The 25,024-nt window shown below is 35.7% G+C and overlaps 1 protein-coding gene and 1 pseudogene across 1 annotated transcript in view; one reads left to right on the top strand and one right to left on the bottom strand.

The window, feature by feature from the left end:
* Nucleotides 1-4,141: 4,141 nt before the first annotated feature.
* The window catches only part of SCAMP1 (secretory carrier membrane protein 1), a 56,770-nt gene continuing 35,887 nt past the window's right edge, over nt 4,142-25,024 (bottom strand). The window contains exons 7-9 of the mRNA XM_087815427.1: nt 23,782-23,883; nt 20,225-20,342; nt 4,142-7,904 (exon numbers count right to left, since the gene is read on the bottom strand). Of these exons, the coding sequence (XP_087671553.1) occupies nt 7,740-7,904; nt 20,225-20,342; nt 23,782-23,883 (385 nt within the window). The 3' untranslated portion in view covers nt 4,142-7,739. The remainder of the gene's footprint in view (nt 7,905-20,224; nt 20,343-23,781; nt 23,884-25,024) is intronic.
* Nucleotides 9,261-10,609, top strand: LOC107535048 (DNA primase small subunit pseudogene; annotated as a pseudogene).

The following is a 25,024-nucleotide window of genomic DNA, read 5'->3' as shown; positions in this document are numbered from 1 at the left end:
CGCAAGCTAAGCTAAGGCTGAGCGGCTCACTTCGCTTAGTGCACCGGATGCCGATAAAAGCCTAAAGAACAGGGAGCAGCAAGACCACGGGGAAAACAACAATCAATCAAAAACCTAAGTATTAGCACCGAACAACTTCAAAAATCTAACACCTGCTGGGAGGCAGTCCACCAAGTGCCTATGTTTTGGGGGAAACCACTATAGTACATTCTCAAAAGAAGCCAGCCTGCGTTAAGGCAAGTGATGGCACAGTGAGCGGAACTGGACAAATGTTAGGAAGAGAAAATAGTCTGGGGACTGATGAGAAGGGGGAGGGGAAGAAAGGGAAGAGTCCAGGATGTCTGCTGGGTATTTCGTTTGGGCACAGGGTGGGAAGTGATGCCACCGCCAAGATCTGGAATCCAAGAGGCAGTGAAGGCAGCAAGGTCCTGCTTAGGCTGCCAATGAGAAGTCCTGCGTGCAGCTAGGAATAAACGTGGAGGAAGACCAGGCTGCAGATGGAGATCTGGGAGTCATCAGCACCCACGGCAGGCAGGAAGAGTTTCTAATTGTGCGTATTCCATGTACAAGGACCGTGCCAAGCACTTCATATAATTCACTTAGTCACCAAAACCCTATGAGGAGAAACTATTATCCTCATTTTATACATAAATTAACTGTCACTAAATAACAACTGAAATTAAGGAATTTGCCCCAGGTTAAAAAACTAGTAAGTGGCAAAGCCAAGGCTCAAATACAGGTTTGACACCAAAGTCTACTTTCTCAAACAGCTGGGGTTTCCTTCGACCTAGAACGTACAGGGTGAGAAGGCAGCCCTTACAAACCCCTGGGGACACCAACATCTCTGTGTAGTAAATTGTTAAAATAACTTCCAATTACAATTCCAGAAAGGCCACACCGTAAGGTGACAACTGATGAAAACACTGCTCTTTCCTCCCTTTTCAGAGAAGAAACTGGTGATTTTTATCCTTTTGCAGATGACATTGTGTTCATCGGGTGTACGATAGTGGCGAAACAAATGACAGTCTGACCGTTTTTGCTATTTTCTTATAAATAAGCTCTCCTCCAGGATAAGCAGCTATCATACTTACATAAGAGGCATATTTTCTTCACAGTTAAATTAAGGATTTGTCTTCAATTAGTTTCTCCAAACACACAGAAAAGCAGACGACCATGTGGTAAGGTAAGGCTGCCGACGAGCAGGCAGCAGGTGCGCCCCACAGGCTGTGCAGCTAGGCCTCGGTCTGGAGACATCAAAAATACTTGCAATGTTTTTCGTACTTGATTTTTTCCCTAGGATTCATTGTCCCTAAAAAATGAGTATAATTACTGGAAATGTGCAAGGATGGAGAAGAAATAGAGACCTGGAGATGGGTGGCACCATGTGGCAGAAGCAACCTCACACTCGGCAGGAGCCAGGGGACATGGGTTTCGCTGCCTCCCGCTGGACTGGCGTTCTGCTCCCGACACCTCCCACTCCTCTAAAAAATAAGGCAAATAATAGAAATTACATCATGGGTTTGGTGAGAGTAAAGTGCTGTAAGTAAAGCACTTAGTATAGTCTCTGATACACAGTAAGTCAGGAAGTTATTAGAAGTAAATGAAGAGAATCTGCTGTCTGCCCAGACAGAACACAGTATCATTTAGAATTGACCTCAAAAATGAACAGTTGTTCTAAAAATGTGTGAAGGGTACCATAACCTGTTGTTAAAACCAATCTAATCTTACCCAGAGGGGCTCCCTGGGTGCCTACCTGCGGCCGCCGCGTCTTTTCCCATCCCGCACGCATCCTCCTCAGCTTCGTGCTCTCAGGAAGCAGGCTTCCCCGCGGGTGCGGGACACACGGTCCCTCCCGGCTAGAACAAGACAAGAACAGGCAGTGGGGAATGAGTCCACCTCTGGGAGCCCGGGATGCGCAGGAAACAGGCCTCCTGGTTATTTGTCAAAATCTACCGGAGGCAAAGACTTTCTAGAAAAGGGGCCTGCAATGCTGGTGGATAAAGAGGCCCTTTCGTACACTGCTGACGGAGACGTAAGTTGATACAATCTTCGGAGAGTTTGGCAGTGCACATAAAGGTCTTAAAAAGTGTGCCTGTGCTTTGACCCCTTTTTTTTTCCTAAGGAAAAAAAAAAGCCTAGGTCCCCAAATTTAGCAACAATATATTCCTTGATAAATTATTTAAATAAAAAAATTAAAAATCAGAACCTGAAGGATAACAGGACTTCAAAAATAACTTATGAGGCACACATATAAAGGTAGCTGTACAGCTATTAAATGTTATAGAAATACATTCAGCAATATGCAAAAAAGTTGAACATATATTTACATAATTGAAAAAAGATTACAAACCTCTGCGTTAGTTAAAATTCTCCAGTTTAACAGGAAACCAACTCAAGGTAGCTCAGGGAGAAAACAAGGGTAAGATTATTACTGATGGTAATGGATGAAATATGGGTGAGCAGTTGGACCCATATAGGAAAGGCAAATCTCAACTTCTTTCCGATGTACTTCCATCCCGCCTGTCTGTGATGTCTGTTCATTCTTCAGCTTGACGCTGGCTTGATGCTGGCTCCTTCCTCATGGCAGAGTACCCCATGTTCCATCTCTGGAACACCACAGTTCTGGACAAATCTACCCAGGAAAAAAATTTACTGAGCCAAGCATGAGTCCAACATGGCTAGATGACATCCAGTGCCAATGCGGTCTTTAGGGTCCCCAAAGAAGTAGGCTTGTGAGAGCTAGATAAGCATCCCTACATTACAAGAATACAGAGGGAAATCCTATTTTTTAATTTTAGGGGAAAAGTTGTCTTCTGAGTAAACTAACAGAAGATATAAACCAAATAATAGTAGTTATTTATGGGTGCAAAATTATGAGCAACTTTACATTCTTTTGCTTAAAAATATTTCCTATAATTTAGACTAAAGTATATTAATTTTAGAAATTAAAGAAGTTAATAAACATTGTTTATATCCCTTAACTCTATATATTATGTAGGCATAGAAAATGGGGGGAAAATCCAATAAAATATTGGCAGTGATATCCCTAGATGAGAAGTTACAGATTTTTATTTTCTCATTTATCATTTTCCATATTTCTCAATTGTTCAGCAGATATATATTACTTTCATACTAGAAAAAAATTAATTTGAGAATGTGTATGCACAGTGAGCTCAGTTTTTATGGAGGTGACTGTAACACTGTAGGAATCACTGTGATCACCAGATAAAACAGTGATTTGGGGTAATTTTTTTTCCCTAGCCCCGAAACGCCTGAAGAATTGTACAAATTGCCAACAGAAACAACTACCACAACCATGATTTATCTTGAGAACCACTGCCCCACAAAATATTTTAAAAGTTCTGCAGAATTCTGGGACTATTTCTAAGTGTTTAAAAAAATAAAATTTCATACTATTATTTTACAAATTAGAACTGTTTAAATGTAAAGAAGATAATACTCTGAGTAATCTTACACAAGTATGTGAAACATTACTAGGTAGAAGAGGCTTAACTATTTTCTGTCCTGATTTAGAGAAAAGATAAAATGGGTTTTAGTGGCAAGACGGTTTTTAGCTACACTATCAGCCATGCCAAGCCCAGAAAGATATAAGGTAAAAAACAAGTCAAGATTTGGATAAACATAAAATTTAACACTCACTGCATCCCTACATGGAGCCATGTCCCTTACCATTTGAAAACATTTTAACAGTGCTAATGAAAATTCTATAGGTTGTAACTTTTGTCCTACCCAAACCACAAAGTCAAACTGTAAATATGGAACCCCAGGGAAGGGTAAGAATACCAGAGGAGAGTCCTTCCCTATTTTCCCAGAATCTTTAAAGATATTGTGTCTGTCTAGGACAGAATAGTGGCAATGCCTGGCTTAGAAAATATCTATAGATTTCTTTCTAGCTCTCTATATACTGTGATAAAGACATAAAACAAGGTTTAAAAATACCAATCAATACAAAAAGCATGCTGTTTTGTAAAATGTACCCTAATTTCTAACGGAAATACTTCACTTTCCATAATATTTAACCATCGAGATACAACTTTTTAGTTTAATAAACAAGCACTTAAAACAACACTAATGTTTTAACACGTATTCTACTCTAAATATATACTATGGTACTTCAAAATCTGTCAAATAAGGTATTTTTTATTTTAAAACCACCCTCAATTATTTTCACATTAAACACTTTTATTACACTCCTAAAGGTCTTAATCACATGGAATCAACAAATTCCTCTAAACATGTTCCTTAAGGAAAAAATGGAAGGTGATACAGTGAAATGGTGTTTGACAGCCATGGTAATTCTAACCAGAAAATATGAGAAAAATGGTAACAAGTTCTGTATAGTAACAGTCTAAACATAGATTTTAGCAATAAAGATAAAATTAAATGCTAATGTCAGTGTATTCAGAAAAAGATAATAAAGCATTATGCTACTACAAATAATTTACAGAAACAATAAATTTAACATTAAATTCCCTCTAAAAGGCAACCCATACACTGTCTCAATATGATTTGTAGGAGATATATCCAATGGCAATCCAAACTCACTTTTTTTTTTAGGTAACACCCAGAAAGTTGAAAATATTGTTCCTATTTTAACTGAACACATATTTCTCAAAATAAAATTCACCATGAACATGATTTTATATTATATTTGAACATCCTCTTCAAATAACCAAGTGAAAATTCAAACAGGTATTTTCATCAGCACATAAAAAAGAGTTAAATCGCGAGGTTAGGAAACAGAATACAAGTTCACTCGAATCAGTGCAATACTAGGACAGAAGCATTCATTTTAACCCACTAGGAAAAATCTGAGCCACAAAACACATTTTTCCATTTTGAATCTCTAGGCAGTCTGTGTATTTAAAGTGGTCAAAATATTTAATATGCGTGAGGCTCATGTTCCACTACCTACGAAGGTCTAATGCAACAGAAAAATTATCATTTTATGTTGATGAAAGCTTTTAACTAATCTTTTATATGCTTATTTTGCTTAGCAAATGATAGAATTATATAGATTTCTTTTTAATTCAAATGTGGAATTTCTATATACATTAAACCCTCAACAAACAAACATCCACTAAACAGCGTTTTATTTTAGAACACTTTGTATTAATACAATAAATATACAAAACTTCCAAACCACCGGAGACATGCAACATTAGAGGGACAGATGGAGGGCATTTATATAGAACCATGACAGTCACCATGATGGCAGCTCAGTATTACTCACTGACAAAATATACAAACATCCCTACATAAATAATCCAAGTTCCAAATTACAAGTCACTGAGCAAGAATTTTCCAGTGTTCAAACTTTAGTTTTAAATAAAACAGCCACCACTTAATATTGCAAACTGAAAGATGACATGGGTGCTTGCTTACACTGTGAAAGACCATTTCATGATTCATTACTGAGCAATGTTAGTATTAAACATAAAACACTATCAAATGCCAATCTTTTGCTGAGTGAAAATGTGACTATTTACTAATTAGTAATAGAAAATATAAGAATTTAAAACCCCTACACCTTATCAAACTATAAACACTGCCCTCATTTTAATGCACATTTATGTTTTTAAAAAACAATTCTCTCATAAGCCTGTATTAATCCAAATAACTGAATTTATAACATTTTCCTCATCCGCACAAAAAAGGTACTACTGTTAGTTGTAATTATTCTTCGCTATTTAACAAGGGGGATATCTACAGAATAGATAAAAGCATTTCTGTTCCTGAAGTAGCTCAGCAGTTTTCAAAAGTCTCTATGATGTATCTTTCATTTGCACTTTAAAGAAAAGCAAAAGTGGACTTGAGATATAAATTAATAATGGACATAGTGTTCTTGTATTTTGTGGTTAATATTTTGAATGTAAACCCACACTCAATAGAGCACACAGATGAAACAAATTTTCAATAAGATTATAGATTCTGAAAAACTTGAACTGGCTTATTTGGTTGAGAAAGTAGGTGGAGATCACTGATCAGAAATATTCACAAACAGCTTTAAATTCATACTCTGTACTCTATTTTCATCAAAATAAAAGAAATATATTCCAAGTATATTACTTCAAAAAACTCCCAAATAAATCAAATGTAAACACCACTTGGATGGATCTGTGTCACTTACTAGCACTATCATGCAAAGCTTCCTTCATAAGTAGTGAGAGCTCACCATCCAGCCCCAGCATGAAACTCATTCTAATTCCAGATTTGGGGGGAAGAATGAAAGTAAGTTAACCATTTGTGCCCAGCTGATATTTTTATAAAGGGATGTGAGTCTCAAATAATAGAATCCAAAAATGATTCTTACTTAAAATCAAGTTGAATAAATCACTACCTATTATTCTGTAATCTTAAATTAGCTAATGACTTCCAAAACACAGTATCATGACTTTACAAATGTCTTGAGCCTCTTAATCAGTATTAAAGATGATTCAAACTTTCAACCCAAGTACACTATAAGAATGAACTCCTGTGCTGCAGAATAACAATTTTAAAGTGATTATATTCATAATTAATGCATTCAATTGTATATTTTCTTGCTTGATGCAAGTTAAATGTTCACTTTTTTCTACTACTGAAAAATTTTAATATATACAGTCTGTCTCAAAAATTGAAAGACTGATATGTACTAGGGATTCAACTATATGTAAAATGCCAGAGTCTTTTTATATTTAATGCCACTAGAGATGAGAGGCTAAAAAAAAAAAAAATCCCTTAAATACTGTATGTTCTTTATGGACAAGGAGTTAGGCTTAGACTTGAATACCTTTGTTAAAAATTACACACACACACACCCCAAAAGAGCTGCCAAACACAATCTCAGTTCAATTAAGAAGAGTAGCCACAAGAATATACCAAAGTTTCCACACAGTACTATTTTACTATGATATGAATACTGAAAATTAAAAAGAAAAAAGGTATTCTCATCACTACATTCTATCCCATCAATTTTTCTACCTTTTCTTTTGGATAATGCACTGCACAATATATTCTCATATTGCACCCCAATAAACTTTTACTTAAAAGAAACTATTACAGAAAATCATTTATATAATTCTACAAATGACTCCCCAATTGTACAACTATAAGCAGTGCAGAACCCAAAATACTATTTTTAGAAACTTTGTACCCATGCAAGATCATAGATATCAAAATATCAACTACTCTAAAAAAAGAAAAGAAAAAGATAAAATTTACATTATCTACTATGAAATGCACATAGGCGCTTCACTGATGACTGAAACTGCTAAAAAGCAAGCCAATTAAAAAATCTCTAAGTCTCCCATGGCCTATTTCTTTCAATATAAGAAAAAAGAAATGAAGCATCAGTTTACTGCTCCAATGTGTAATCAATCCTTACGTCTAAGATTCTTGAATGACTGTAGCTAGTACTAAATGCATTTTTAATCATAAGTACCATATTAATTTCAGTGTCTCACCCCTGAAATAATGTGAACATTCATCGCCCCCAAAATATGGAGAATACTTATTTAGCATGTAATATTTTTTTCTGAAAGGGGCACTAAAATCTTAAGAAACTGTTAGGTAAATAATAAGACATGGAAGTTTTTCTAGTTTTTGCCCATGCACAAGTGAATAGGAGATATACATGCTGTGTATACTGTGTGTTTTGAACATAAAAATATTTATAGAATACAGTAAGTGGAGAAAAAGTACAGTCAAAAGGTAACAGTGCATTGCTGGAGGATTCTCTAAATCTGGTTGCCCTTGAAAGCATTCTGAGCTGCACTAGTTGCTGCAGTGGACGCTGCATTTGCAGCTGCGGTCTGGACAGTTTTGTTGGACATCACACCAGATGCGAACTCTTGCTGGGCCTTCTCAAAACTAGCACCTGTTGTGCGATACAGTCCATGTACCTATGGAGGCACAAAAAAGCGGAAGATGATTAAGTGGTCATCTACACATTCATTTTCAATAGCTCTTCAATTAATCTCAACATTACTCACATAAAAGGAGTAGATTCTAGGCATGACTCCTAAGAAGATCAAGAACATCAGCCACCAACCACACTGGCACATAATATTGTATTTAAAGATTTCCTTAACACAGGTTTTTCCTTTTAATCCCCAATGCAGAAGAGATAATGATGCCTATACCAAGCTAAAAATAATTTAAAGAACTTAACCAAATGAAAAAAAACAACTTTGTTTTCTGCTGTACCTAATTAAGATATTACAGCATTACAGGAAAATGTTTTAATATAACGAGACATTCTGACTTTAATACATTCATTTACTACCCTGAACAAATCAAAGAAAATAATGCCTTATCTATTTCTGTATTGGCTACATATATACCACTGATCATATTATAATATGATATCACTTTATCATTTAATGTACTAAGCACTATTTATGTCCTCAAAGATACTTCTGCTATCCACTCTGTATACCATTTAACCTTTTGTGTATGGTCAAATTTTAAAGGATTTACAAAGAAACACTTCTGTGAACTGTCTGTCCATACTGATTCATCACTCAACTCTTGGGATTTATTTTCATGAGTAGGGTTCAAAAATACTCTATTAGCATGTGTTTTATGATGCATAAACTATGAAGCACATCAATACATACAACATCAGCCACTCAATTTAATAAAAATTTGAGAAAGGAAATAATAAAGCAAATTAGAACAAATATTTATTATATGCCTACAAACGGGGGGGGGGGGGGGAGAGACAGAAAAGTAAACTTGTAATTACACTGCACTGTGATTAGGTCTAAATTAGAAGCCTAAATGAAATGCAATCAAAGCAGGTTTGGAGGATGGGGGCAGTGCACCAAAGTCAGTCCTTTCCCCAAATCTGGATAGGAACTGGTAATTATGGAGTAAATGTCAAGGGAAAAAAAGTAGAATGAGTCAAAGACATTTAAGTCAAATTTGGATACTAGAAAGCTGTTTCAAAAAGAAAGCAGAGAGGACAGGCTGGTTTGGGGATGGGGGTTGGAGAGGGAAGAGATGTTGGGTTAGGCTCTAAACATTCATACATTCTATAGATGTTTACTCTAGGCCTGCCACAGCAGGCAGATGATTTGGTTTGGAGCTGAAGAGAGGAATGGGCTAGAGACAAGGACTTGGAAACCACTGGCACATAAATGGTAGCTGCAACTCTGACATAAATTTAACTGTCCATAAAGAACACAAAGTAGAAGCTCCTGTGCAGTTCCCGGCAATTCTTGCGGTTATCTCGCTGGGCCCGAGTACCGAGTTCCATGAAGGCATCTGACCCTGCTGAGCTACTTAAGCTTTATTACCAAAGGCTCTTTCTCTTTGCTTAGTACTATCGCTGGCTCAACTATGGCGGAGTGATAAAGAATTACTCTCAATACTGCCAATTTTCATTCACACAGAAAGATGATATTTACATTTGCTACCAATCCTTCAACAACCAGAGTGATCTGGAAAAGGAGATGCGGAGAATGAATCCATACAAGATTGACATAGACAGGTGTGATATATTCCCACAGACCCAATCAACACAATAAAGTGAAGTTGGGAGCGTTCCAGGATCAAGAAAAGGAACTGGTGTTGTCACTAAGATAACAGACTTTGATGATGTGAGATGTTATAGTTCTGCAGAACATATATTCCAAGGGCTGGCCCCTCATGATGATGGCCATTGCATCATCGACCGGGCACTGAAGGAGGACTATGAATTTAAGCATTGCCTCCAGGTATGTTCTGGAAGAAGAGGTGTTCACTGTTGGGTCTGTGATGAATTATTAGAAAACTGTCCTCTGCAGTACAGTCTGGTATAGTTGAGAACTTGAGTCTTGTAAAGGGTGGTCAAGATGTTAAAAAAAAAAAAAAAAAAAGTTCACCTAAGAGAAAAAATTCACCCTTTTGTCAGAAAATCTATAAACATAAAAAATAAATACTTTGAAGAATATGCCTTGGTTGATCAAGATATTCCTGGAAATAAAGCTGTGATAAGATTGTAAGCTCTTGTTCCTGAAACAATTTATGATGACCAACAAAGCTTCCAAAAGCATCACAGTTCACTTCAGCATTGGGAGCTTTGAAGAAAGTAGCCAGATATTCAAATGACACAAAAAATGACAAATGTGGACCCTGGCTTGAGTAGGAGATCATGTTCCAGTACTATTTTCCACGGCTGGATATCAACGTTAGCAAAGGAATCAATCATTTGCTAAGGAGCCCTTTTAGTGTTCATCCTAAAACAGGTCAAATTTCAGTGCCTATTGATTTACAGAAAGTGGATCAATTTGATCCAGTTACTGTTCCAATGGTAAGGCCCATGAGCCATGAGTTAGATGCCATTTCCACTATGGAAGAAGAAAAGAGAACAAGGCTGAATCCGCTATCAAACAGAACTAGAGGTTGTGAGAAGACCAATCTAGGCCCTTAGGTAAAAGTTTTCAAACAATTTCTTGAACACCTGGATAAATCCCAAAAAGGACTTCTCAAGAAGAGTGATTCACAAAAAAGACTTCTGAAGATAACTCCCCTCCAACCAATGTGGATAACTTCTACCTTCAACCAAGCATCAAATACTTCAGAGCAATTTAATAAATATGGCAGAACCATGTATGTATTTTGATGCTCAAAGCAAAATTTCCTTTTCTTAAAAAATATGTTGAAAAGATTCCTCAGACCACCAAAGGAGAGTGTCCAGATTCCTGGAAGGAGCAGTAATGGGAGGAATAAGCGGATTGCAGATAAATTTGTAAAACTTAATAGTATACAAAGATAATTCTAAGATTTCTGATATAAATCCTCACTCTACCAGTTGCCATACAGAGAGGTAACTGAGCAGCAATATGCCCAAGACACTAATCTCAGCTCACTAGATACAGCCTCCATATTTCTGGATTGAATATTCTAGGTGAATGAGGGCTTTGTCCTTAAGTCTTAGATACTTAAGTTAATTTATACCTGAAGTGTGTATTCAGTCACTTCTTTGCTCACTCATATTTTTATAGGTCAGGTCACATCCCACTACCCATCTTTTAAAAATCGTTTTAAACTGACCATCTAAACCTACCGACACTTTAATTCAAAAGATGTGTTACTAGATAATATTAGGGCCCAGTAGAGTCTTGTTTACAACTGTTCCAACTGACGCTAACTTCTTCCCTTAGAGAACAATTGGACTGATTAGATTCGTCTACATCGTAAAGCTGCAGCTTAGAAAAAATAACCAACTTCACCAACTTAACACCTGTTATACTTGTCAAAAACACTTGAACTTTCTATATATCCAGATACTTAAATTTAATTTTAAAGTTTTCATTTCTTCCATATTGGTTTTGTGTGATAGATTCTGAAGTGTCAGGTTTCTTTTGTCTGATTTTACAATCAATCTGAACAGAACAGCCATTCTGGTTTGCATTCCATCTTCTGAGAAACACTAGGAAGCAAGCTAACAGGCTGGTACGTTCCATGATTTATGAGAAATTTCCTTCCTTTGCATTTCCTTTAACATTGTTTTCTCTATAGCCACACAGTCTTTCTTAAAATCTTTTGGTTTATATAAAACACTTTATAATGCAGTAAACAAACTGAAATGCCTTGCACTTCTTTCTCTTTTCAATTTTTTAAGAAAAATACTGAAGACTGTTGCGTAAAATTAAAAAACCACACATACAAAGTAGGAAGAGAGTCAAGTACCAAAGTCTATTTAAGACACCAATATTTAAGAGGTACTCACAACAACAAGGAATGATTAGCAGAGGAAGAAAAAAAACCAGGGGTCCTTCTACAGATGTCAAGGGAAGAAAGCATATTAAGGAATGAAGAGCTGTCAGAGTAAGAGATAAAAATACCCAGGCAGTCCTGAATTCTTCTGCTATAGTGGTGCAAGCACATGCAATGTTAGGGAGAAAAAGAGAGGACTGAAAAGTACATATACTGGTAAACCCCAAAAGTCCTTTTTTCTAGTAACTATAGCACCATCATAAGTATAGAAGTACTTATTTCCACTCTTTGAAAACCATGTTTTCTATGGACCATTAAAAATACAGATAAATTACTACTCCTATGTTCAAGAAAATATCTCACAGTGAGTACATATGATTAGATTCTAGAAAATGAAATGCATTATAGAAATCTAATAAACTTTCTTTACTTACTAGACCCAGTCACAGTACAATGTAATTACAGGTTCACTTACCTCTTTCCCTTTTCCCCCAAGTTTACAGGCATGTAATAAATGAACATTTGTTCTAATTTGCTTTGTTATTTCCTTTTTCAAATTTGTATAGCTGATGTGATATATTTACGGGCTTCATAGTGTAATTACTTAAAATGACGTTCAAAGCCCCACGGAGAGCAGAGGCAAAATAAAGGTAGGAAGAGCACACATTTCTCAACAGTTTATCTATACAGCCCCAGAGAGCCACCTAGAGGGGAAAGACTACATAAATAAGTATTCAGTGCATAATGCTCAAATACTGTCCCCACTCAAAACCTCAAGTTTACTTTTCATAAAACAAGAATATTTGTTGACCTGTCACTGGGAGTTTACCTCAGGATAAGATAATTATGTAAATATGCTGCACTAATAAAAATTAAATGTTTAAAAATATCTGCGTGTCACAGCCAAGATGCAATTCCAGAAGGGAATACTGCTTCCTTTATATATCTTCAAAAATATATTAGTGTACACTGGGGTGGTGTGTGACTAAAAAAATTATATGGAAAGTAAAGAACCATGGTACTTTATTTAATCAAAATTATCCAAACATATGTTTCCATTAAAGCTTACAAAACACCATTTCAAGAATTCATGCTTTTATTAATATAAGATCCCTGTCATACCAAAATTATTTTAACTTTTTTAAAAGCTGGGAAAATACAAACAAGTAAGTTTTTAAAGTATTTTTATTCTTGTTTTGAGTTTTTAGTAAACTTATGGATCCTCAAACCCAATTTGTTTTCAATTAACCACTTCTTAGAAATCCTCTATAAACCCTCCCACCCACAGATCTGGGTCAGATAACCCTTCTGTAACCTCTTGAATTTCCACTCCAGTTTCATGCTATGGAAATCCCACTCATCCTTTGAGGCCTATCGCCAGTACAGCTGTCCTCTTTCCGCCTGAACTAGCTCTGGCTTTCCCTGCTGTGAGCACCTCCTACACTTTGTGGTGCATATTATACATATTTAGGGATGCATATTATGCCGCTGCTTTTGGAGGATTTATGTACATGTCTGATACCCTACATGCTTTTAGTTCCTTGAGGCGAAGAGCTCATTTCCACTTATTGTTACACCCTCTAAAAGGCATAATAATTTGTGGTAGAAGCCACTGAATAAGTATGTTTCTTTATCTGCTAGGAATTAAACAAATGGCCTAAAATTATCTTTGTTATTAAAAAGTTACCAAAGAAGTGCAATACTGCTCCAGTACACTATATGTACCTGTATTACCAAGTAAAATGCTTAGTTTGTAATTATCTCAGAGGTTAATTTTTTAAAAAGTGAACATTCTACTTCACACCTACAAGGATGGCTATAATCAGAAAAATGGAAAGTAACAAGTGTTGACAAAGATGTGGATAAATTAGAACCCTTGTTGGTGATAATGTAAAATAATGCAGCCACTGCAGACAACAGTTTGGTGGTTCCTCAAAAAGCTAACCATACAATTACCATTTGATGACCAAGCAATTCCACTCCTAGGTATATACACCAAAAAACTGAAACCACAAACTCAAACTAGTATGTGTACACCAATATTCATAGTAGCATTATTCTCAATAACCAAAAGAGGAAGCAACCCAAGAGTCCATCAACAGATAATAACACAATGTACCATATATAGAGAGAGTGGAGTATTATTCAGCCATAACAAAGAAATTCTGATTCATACTACAACATGGATGAACTGGAAAACTTTATGCTAAGGGAAATAAGTCAAACACAAAAGGGAAATATTGTATGATTCCACTTCTATGAAATAGCTAGAATTGACAAATTCACTGAAACAGAAGGTAGATTAGTGGTACCAGGGTTAGGGAAATGGAGAGTTACTAAATGACTACAGAGTTTCTGTTTGGGGTGATGAAAAAATTTTGGAAATAGACAATTGTGACAGCTACACAACATTGTGAATATAATTAATGCCACTGAATTGTACTCTTAAAAATGATTAAAATGGCAAATTTTATGTTATATATATTTGCCACAATTTTTAAAGATTAATAATGTGATATACTCAAAACCATTGTACACTTTAAATGAGTAAATTGCATATTTAAATATCTCAATGAAGCTGTTAAAAATATACATATAAATATTTGAATAAAAATATCTATGTATAGCATTACAAATACTAGTAAGTAGATCTATTAAATTTAAAGGTGCCTAAGTAAATATAACACAATAATTTAGTTATGTTAACCTAGATTTGGGATGTATTATGTAACTAGTCTACTACTTATAGTAAAGGATAAAAAAAATAAAAATTGAGGGCAATAAAAAAAGGTGAACATACTAAGAATACCAACTGAGGACAGAATATAAACAACCTGCTCAGTGTGCCGATTTTTCTAGAGATTCAGAAGTGTTACTATGCCTGCATGAAGACAGCAAGCATGTAGACCAGTATTTTAATAGGCAATGTAAACCATCTGAAATTGATTCCTAATTAGGAAAGACTATAGTGTTGGATTGAAAGGGGGGAAGGGGGGAAGGAGGGGGGGAAGGAGGGAAGGAAGGAGGGAAGGAGGGAAGGAGGGAGGGAGAGAGGGAGGGTACCTATTTGTGATTATAGAACACCAGTACAGTGTAATTATCAGCATTCTGTCCTAGATCCAAAATAAAGATGCCCAAAAGGGGGGTGAACAACAGCAAAACTTCAAATGAAAATGAAAGTCACTTTTAATCTAAGAAGGTTATCTCTTGACATATAATAGATTACTGTCACAAAACATTTACTGTAAAACACCATTTTAACTAATAAATGAGACTTGTCACTATTCTGGATCCTATAGCCAAATTCTATACCCTCAAACAAAATATAAGAGTATTTGCACTAGATATTTTGGTATGCAAAAAAAATTTTAAGCACTTAGGGAAACTTGTTTTTTAAAGAAGTGAAATAACTTTTTCCTAACATTCTTTCAAAATGCCAAAAAAATTCACTATTAATAATCATCTTATGAATGTGCACACAAAAATCTATGGACCATTTTTAAAGTTTCATTGAAAAAAATAAGCATTCAAAACTAGGTCCCAAAATGAATATAAATTATGTATTACCTAGTCATCTCTTCCATACTAAGTTATTCTAGCTCTTATACCAATTAAAAGGGGAAATTTTAGATTCCTTTCATATATAGTCTCCTGTGATTCATTCATTATTGTTATTTGACCCGCTTATAATACCTCTGCCTTAACCCAAAACTATTATTCAATTCTAATAGAAAGAATAATTTTTTTTTCTTAAAAAAACACCACCAATTAGAAATAATCTAAGGAAAAATTTAAGAACTCTATCTGTGAAAGGTAAGTACTGAACTATTCCCCTATTTATGAAGAGGTACAAGAGACAGATATTCTTGCATTTCAGTTTTTTAAAATTTGGATTATTAGATGATGCTATGTAGGAAACTGCAATAAGTTACCATAGTGCTCATACTGGGAACTCTACATTCCAATGATTACCTACTCCAACTACGCAAAACATCAGAATACCAACAAAATTCTCAAAACTGTATTCACTATAAGAGAAATAAATATATACCACAGAACACGTTTAACTGGGGATGGAAACACAGAACAGCCGAATAAAACACAACAATTCTAGAGTCAAAATATTATGTGCACAAATAACTTTTAGAGGGCATTAACTGTTTATGGAAAGCCTGACCCCTAGTGGTTATAAACTATAGCTACATAACGCCAAAGGATTTTTTTATTTTTTATTTTTTGAACAGCCATTTTTTGAGCAAGTGTGGAAAAGAAAAAGAAAAAAACCTCAGGTGTTTTTATTGGATCTCAATTTCTATCAAAGTAAGAGAAATCTATGCCATTACAAATATGACTGGCCCAAATTGCATTTTAGCTTATACTATCCCCATTAATTGTACTTCAGAAGATCATCTCATCTAAATTCCTTCTTTCACAGATAAAGAATATGAGATTCAGAGAAGTTTAGGAACTTGTGCAGAGTGAAAGACAGTGAACACATAAAAAAGAGGTAACTGGGAACGTCCTTATTTATGAGGTAAAAGAAAGAAAGGCTAACCAAAATAGAGTATGCTGTAAAATTTCCATATCAATACAATTATGAGAGAAGCAAGCATATTTCTTTTGAATGCCTGGCATACAAGCAACACAGCTCTAAAACTTTTCTTTTCATGCAATTGGATGCTCAAGAATTGTTACCTGGGGGAAAACATTGCAGGTCAAAGACTTTGGAGTGCTGCACACAGCAGTCACACAGCAGCTGCAAATAAACACTTCCTCTACACTCTGATTCTATTAATCATCAGTGCCACACATTCCCCACCACCAATGCTGGTTAAAATTCCTTCCACACTCTTCCCTCAGTAGATTCTTGAATGTGGGGAGTCTTCTACCCCAGACACTCTTCTCACTTCATATCCACTTTCTAGGCTTCATTCACATCAAGTCAATACTTCCCAAGTCTAGAAATCCAGCCTAAATCTCTTTTCCTTTGCTCCCAACTTACATGTCCAAGAGCCTACCAAGAATTTTGAACTCTCCACATACAAAGTTGAAAACATCTTGATGCTCAAATCTGCTCCTCTTCCTGCACTCTATTCCTGAATGACCCACCATCTAAAAACCTGGGTGTCATCCTTGAGTCTTCCCTCATCCCCTACTTCCAGGCCCAAGTCAAATCAATCACTATCTGTTCATTTTCCCTTGCCTCAGTTTACACTGCCACTTTCTTAGTTTAGGCCGCCATCATTACTAACCAGCTTCCTAGCTTGTCTCTCAGTCTTAATTTCTCCAAGTAATACATTGGTGCTCCACAAATCCCAAATCTATTCCTGAATAGTCTTTCTAAATCTCAAATTGGATCAATTCAACCGTTCTCTTTGAACCTCTTCTATGGCTTACCACCACTCTTTGGAGAAGATCCAAATTTCTTAATAAGGTTTCCTAGTTTACAAAAACATAACTACACTCATGTGTTCGGCCTCATCTTTAACTGTCCTCCATCACAAACAGCCCACTTTTCTCCCTACACAACTCAAGCACCAAGCTTAGTTACCATCCATTCTCAACTACTTTTTTTTTTTTTAATATATCTTTATTGATTTCAGAGAGAGGAAAGGAGAGGGAGAGAAGGAGATAGAAACATCAATGATTTGAGAGTCATTGATCAGCTGCAGCCCCCAACACGGGCATGTGCCCTGACCAGGAATCGAACCCTGATCGCCTGGATCCTAGGTCGGCGTTCAACCACTGAGCCACGCCCAGTCGGGCTCAACTACTTTTAATTCCCTGAATATGCCATGCTATTCCCTACAACTAGATATGAAAATAGTATCCCTGCTACCTGGTACCTATTTATCCTCTCCCTTCCCCCGATTCCTTTACTTAGATAACTCATGTTCATCATGATCTCTCACCCAAGGCAATACAAAAAGACCTCACTACTAAAAGAGGTCTCCAAAACTTAGATGTCCTTCCTGTGTGCTCCATATAATAGCCACTAAATCACTGGATCGTGGTACCCATTCATTTGTTTCTCTTCCACACCAAAATGTGAGCTCAATAAGCTCATAGTGCAGTATCTGGTACATAACACATACTTTACAATGGTTGTTTAACAAATGAATGAAATCTGCAACAAACCACAAAACCCTCTACTGTACTCTAAATTTATTACATTTCTAGTTTTATAAAGCACTCCCAATGATATATCTGGAATAAAAAAGGAATTGTCCAAAGAGATGTTATAATGGTCAGGCTATAGACTCCAAGTTACCAATCAAACACTAATCTAGGTGTTGCTGTGGAGGTATTTTGCATATATGATTATCATCTATAATCAGTTTACTTTGAAAAAAAGAGTATCCTGAATGATCTGGGTAGACCTGACCCAAATAGTTAAAAGGCCTTATGAAGAGAACTGAGGTTTCTCTGAGAAAGAAGAAATCCCACCGTGGACTAGTGCTTCAGCTTCTGCTTGAGAGTTTCCAACCATTCCTGACCTCCTACCCTGTGGATTTCAGGCTAACCTGGCCAGCTCCCACAACCACATAAGCCAGTTCCTTTCAATAAATATCTTCGTACAGTTCTGTATCTCTGATGGAACACTGACTCATAAAGAGTCAGAACAAAAGTACACATCAAACCAGATCTGAATATAGCATGGTAAAGAGGTCCAAAAGACCAGAATTGAGGCCCTGTGCTATGCAACTGACTTTCACTGTTTCATTTAATCCTCACACCAACTTTATAAAAGTAAGTTATTCTCATTCCTTCATTCATTCAACATATATTTGAATGCCTACCACATGCCAATCATTGCCAGTCACTGTTCTAGATATGAGGAATACAGCCTGAAAGCACACAGACTAAGTCCCTGCTCTCATGGAGCTCAGAGTATGGGTAAGGACAATGAACCTGAGTGGTTACAGAAGCATGCTGAGTTCATGATGCATTATTATGAGTTTATGAGACAATGATACCATCAACTGCTGATGTAAACAGTCACCTAAAGATGCAACTAAATGTTTATGCAAACTATTGTATCTTTCAACTTCAACATTTTAGGTAGAGAAGAAACTAAAACAATGAGGGAAGTTGAAATTCCCATGAAAAAGGATTGTACAGCACAAAAAGCAGAGAGCTGACTGCATTTAAGAAGACTTTTAATAATGAGCTGGACAAAGAAATAAATGAAAACAAAAGAATAGCCTCAGAGGCAGAAGAATCAGAACCCAATTTTGAAGACTGAGGAGGAAAAGCCATCAGTAGTACAGAGGGCAACAGAGTTCAAGGAGGAGGAAGAATGAAAACAAACTTTAGGATTTAGTAACTTTAGAAAGCTGAGTTTCAATAGTGTGTGTGTGTAGTTCAGAAAAAAAATAAAAGCTTTTATAACAGAAAGTAAGTAGCAAAACACAGTCCAGCCTTCAGTGAGTTTTGAGAAGGACAAATGGCAAATGTACAAGTGAAATATTTCAACAAGAGTGCAAAGTGTTCTTAAATATAAGGTACAATTATTTCTGTGCATCCCTTGTACATGTTCTCAAGTTACTGCGCATTGAAAAATAAAGAAAAAATGTTGCATAGGCTTATTTTCTTTAGAATTGAGACCCACCGAAAGTCTTTATCATTTTAAAACACAGGTGTTGCCCAGTCAACGATGCTCAGTGGTTGAGCATTGACCCATGAACCAGGAGATCACGGTCTGATTCCTGGTCAGGACACATGACCGGGGCTCCATCCCCAGTGGGGTGTGTGCAGGAGGCAGCCAATCAATGACTCTCTCTCATCATTGATGTTTCTATCTCTCTCTCCCTCTCAAAATCAAAAATGCATTAAAAAACACACACAAAAAAAACTTTAAAAAAAAAATAAAACATAGGTGTTATTCCAAGAGTTTCTATATCATATTTAAACACATGTAGAATATCAAAAATATGTATCTAAAACAACATTAAACTTCATGTAAACAAATAAAAACACTGATTTTTCTCCTACCCTATGTAATGATTTTTTAGGGCTGTGAAAACAGCCACAGAAATTGTATAGGAGGAAGTGCAGATACCTGGGCAGTCACTAAAAACAAAATTCATGTCATAACCCAGCCTGAGCCTCTCACCAGGTCACTTTATACCCTTAGATAAATAATTTAGTGTCTTTAAATTTTAAATACAAATAAAACACATGCCACACTTCATTACTCAAGCTAATATGTTTAATATTCAAAAAAGAAATCAGAATATATAAAAATAATCCAAATTTTAAAATAAAGTTTACTCTTCAATTGATGAAAAAAAATCTTCAGTTAACAGGATTTTAAAATATTTCTTTTTTACAGGAAGTTAAAAATGTGATGCAATTTTCAAAATTATATCTATGTATACTATCAATTGTAAAAAGTAATCCTCAGAGAGCAAACTCATACAAAAAGAATGAAAAAAAATGGCTTGAAGTTACACTAAAGAGCAAAATGGGGAAATGAGTTTCCTATAATAAGTTGCAGGCATAAAATTTCACTTACCTTTTTAAACATAACTAGTGAGATGACTGCTGATGCTGTGAAAAGTGCTGCTATGATTATCATCATGATTCCAACAGGAATACTTTTGTTGAGACCAGTAAGGGATGAAATCCAACCACTATGAAGTAATTAAAAGTATGATTAGGCAAATAAGTCAATGCACATTTAAAAAAAAACAACACATAACTTCTAACACATATTCAGCTCTTATGAGCCAAGGAACGTTCATATTCTTCATACGTGTTAATTCATTTCATTCTCGCAACAATTCTATAAGATAATGCTGTTTTTAATATCTATTTTAGAGGTGAAGAACTGAGTCACAGAAATATTCAGTACCTGCCCAAGGTCATTCAGCTAATACATGTCATAGTCTGAATTCAAACCCAGACATCAAATGATTTTATATTTTTTAAGCCTAGGAATTCATTACTTTCTTTTAAAGTTCATTTTAAATTCTGCTTAATTAATGGAAGAAAATATTTGCAAACCATATATCCAACAAAGGGTTAGTATCCAGAATATATAAAGAACTTTCAAAGCTCAATGGTAAAAAAATTTAAAAATCATAGAAAAATGGGCAAAAGACATGAAGAGATATTTCATGAAGAGGATACAAAGATCACAAATAAGTACATGAAAAGATGCTAAACATTATGAGTCATTAGGGAAATATATATTAAAACCTTGATTAGATATCACTACACACCTAATCAGGATGGCTAAAATAAAAACAGGGACAGTACCAAATGCTGGTGAGGATGTGGAGGCTGAATCACTCATACATTGTTGGTGGGACTGTAAAGTGGTACAGCCATTCTGGAAAACATCTGTCAGTTTCTTTAAAAACACTAAACATGCAACTTCCATATGAACCAACAATCACAACCTTGGGTATTTATCACAGAAAACTGAAAGTTTATATTCACACAAAAATCTGTTCACAAATGTTTATAGTGGCTTTATTCATAATAGCCCAAACTCGAGAAACTCCAGAGTCCTTCAACTCTGGTTACACAAACTGTGGTACATCCATACCATGGAACACTACTTAGGAATAAAAAGGAATGAACTACTAATACAACAACCTGGATGACTCTCCCGAGAATTACGCTGAGTGACAAAAGCCAAAGGTTACACACTGTATAATTCCATTTATATAATTATGTAATTTCTATAATTCCATTTATATAATTCTTGAAAAGACAAAATAACAAATGACAAACAGATTAGTGATTGCTGGTGTTGAGGAGGGAATCAGGGCAGGAGGAAAGTGAATTTGGCTATAAAAGGGCAACATGAGGGATCTTTTGGTGATAGAAATGTTCTCTACCTTGACTATCTCAATGTCAAGATCCTGGTTTTGATATTACACCATAGTTTTACCAAGATATCATACCAAGATATTACCACCAGGGAAAACTGGGGAAAGAGTATCTGGGATCTCTCTACATTACTTATAACTGTATGTGAACCTACAATGAACTCAAAGTTTCTTTTTAATTTGCTGAATTCCATGAGGTTCATCTTAAAACTGGTCACCCTATATCACCCTCACTAGCAGATTCTTTTGCTATTTCATTACTACACATGCTGCTGTGCTCAATTTTAACACTTTTTCTACGTTTGTGCTAAAAAGCAAGACATTACACTTCAATTCCATAATTAAAACCCATGTGCTGTTAATATGCCAGTATTTTGTTGTTGTTAATCCTCAGCCAAGGATATTTTCTACATTGTTTTTTTTTGAGAGAGAGTAAGTGGCGGGGGGGGGGGGGGGGGGGGGAGAAAGAGAAACATCAATGTGAAGAGACACATCGATTATCAATTGGTTTTCTCCCGCACACGCCTTGAACCAGAGCTGGAGATGGAACCTCCAACCGAGGTACGTGCCCTCAGCTGGGAATCAAACCCGAGATCCTTCGTGGGCAGGCCAACACTCTCACCACTAAGCCATGCAGGGCAGGGCATAAGTGGTATTTTAAAATTAAATATTTAAAACATTTCTGTTCCCTCAAATGCCAAAGACTAAACACTATTTAAAATGATAATACTACTTTTTCCTAGAATTGATTTAAAATACCTATGTAAATTCTCTGCATGTATATATGCCCATTAGGAAACCTGCAAAGCTACAGATAGTTGTCTGATTGCCACTCACTACTCCGATTCAGCAGCATACTAAATTAAGTCCTCGATACACTCTAGTCACATGATCATTTTAGTTTATGTACACAGTGCAGCAAATGTGCCTCATATATGCCCTTAGCTTATAAGAACTCAACTGTATGTAACAGTTATAAAAGAAAGAAGAGAGAGAGGGATACTTTGAGATGTGTACTCTTCCACCTGCCATTTCATTCAAGGAATGTTTGCTCCAGAGTGTATGAAGAGAGATATAAATCTGCTATTATCTCCTAGCCTGGGTCCAAATAGTGTCCATTTCTGATGATCCCCCAATGAGCGACCATTTTGCCATGCTAAGAACAATTCGATTATTTAAAGATATATGTACAGATCTGGAAGCAGACCAAGTGTCCTTCAGTAGATGAGTGGATAAAAAAGCTGTGGTACATTTACACAATGGACTACAACTCGGCTGTAAAGAGGAAGGAAATCTTACCCTTTGGGACAGCATGGATGGACCTGAAGAGCATTATGCTAAGCGAAAAAAGCCAGTCAGAGAAAGACAAGTACATATGATTTCACTCATGTAGAATCTAATCAACAAAATAAACTAAAAAACAAAACAGGAACAGACTCACAGATAGAGAACAGACTGACAGCTGTTAGAGGGGAGTGGGGTTGTGTGGCTGGGTGAAAAAGATAAAGAGATTAAGTAAAAAAAAAACACACCAAAAACTCATAGACACAGACGACAGTATGGTGATTAACAAAGGGAATCGGGGGTGGGGGGAGTAGAGGAAGATAGAAGAGGTAAAGGGGGGATAAATAGTGATGGAAGGAGACTTGACCAGGGATGGTGAACACACAATACAATATACAGATGATGTGTTATAGAACTGTACACCTGAAACCTATATAATTTTACTAACCAACGTCATCCCAATAAATTCAATAAGAAAAAAATATATGTATATATGTATGCAGTGGTTCCATTTTTCAAAGACATGTGTCCATGTGCATGTGTGTGTATATGAAAACATGTTTGTATACCTAAAAGAGTGTTTTACATATAATAGGTCCCTTTTTCCTTAAAATACTTGAATTTCTTTTCTCTCCCTTCCACTATTCTTGGCCCTCTTATCTGATCATTTCTCAGTCTCCTTTTCACTTTTCCTCTTGGTGCCCATTATACACACATTTTACTTAAACTAGATATAATGTGCTGTTTTTTAAAATGGGAACATAATTTTCAAATAGAATGGTTTGTCCAAAGGTTATGCCTTAGAAAATTAAATACTAAAAAATACAGTTTTTACTTTTATTATTTATTTACTTTTGCTAATCTGGCTTTTCTCTGTTAACTATTTTTAGGGAGCCAAAAATTATATAGAGATACTAGATGAACAGATTAGAGAAATAAGATGACTTACCAGTTGCCCCAGTTGTGAAATCCTGCAGCCTGTAGTACATGGACAGCAAACTGACAAATATAGACGAAGAAGAATACAAAGAACCTGAATGAACTGTCACTCCTTTGAAACAGGGAGAAAGAAGGAAAAAATGTCATTTTTCTCAATACCTTTACATCACATGCAGACTGACAACATTAAAACATAAAATAATTTTAAATATACCAGTGGCAACTTCCTGAGGCTTGAAATTACAATAACATAATAATTTATGTGAAGCCTTTATCCAAACACTAAATGATACTGTTTTTACTACTGCAACCTCACTTTGTCCTTTCAATTTCTAACTGTACCACAACACATACTGGCAAAAAAGTTGTTTTCCTTTTATTTTGATTTTTTTACTAAATAGCTTCACTGAATTATAATTAACATACAATAAACTGCAAATATTTAAAATGTACAATTAAATGGTTTGACATATGTATATACTCGTGAACCTTCTCCAATAAAAACAGTAACCTTATCCCAAAAGTTTCCTTGTACACATGAGTACTCCCCCCCACTCTATCCTGTTTTCTGTCAGTATAGTTTTCATATTTTAGAGTTTTACGTAAATGAGATCATATACTACATACTTTTTCTGTCTGCCTCTTTCACAAAGCACAATTAGTTTGAGACTCATTCATGCTGCAAGTGTCTAACATTCATTCCTTTTCTTTGCTAAATAGTATTGCATTGTATAGATATACCAGTTCTAGTCATTCACCTGTTGATAGTCATTTAGGTTATTTCTAGATTTTTACTCTCACAAATAAAGCTGCTATAAATATTCACGTATAAGTCTTCATGTGAACATGTATTTCCTTTTCTCTTGGGTAACTACCTAGACGTGGAATGGTACAACACATGGTAGGTTTATGTTTAACACTTTAAGAAACTGCCAAACTGTTCAAAGCGGCATTTATTCCATTTTATGCTCCCAACAGCAGTATCCAGTTCCTCTACCTCTAACACTTGGTATGGTCAATCCTTTACATTTTAGCCATTCTAACAGGGGAATAATAGTATCTCATCTGACGTCACTTTGCACTTTCCTAATACCTAATGTTGCTGAGCATCCTTTCATGTGCTTTTTGTCATCCATGTATCATCCTTGGTGAACCACTGACCACCTATAAAGCCAAAAATTTGCATTCGTATCTCTAATCCTCTTATCAACTCTGCAAATATTATCCCGAATTTACACTCAACAAATTGAAGC

The sequence above is a fragment of the Miniopterus natalensis genome, chromosome 3 (assembly GCF_054644295.1).
Source record: "Miniopterus natalensis isolate mMinNat1 chromosome 3, mMinNat1.hap1, whole genome shotgun sequence".
NCBI classification, from domain to species: domain Eukaryota; kingdom Metazoa; phylum Chordata; class Mammalia; order Chiroptera; family Miniopteridae; genus Miniopterus; species Miniopterus natalensis.
Note: the sequence above shows the minus strand (reverse complement) of the source record. Positions and strands in the feature narration are given on the sequence as shown.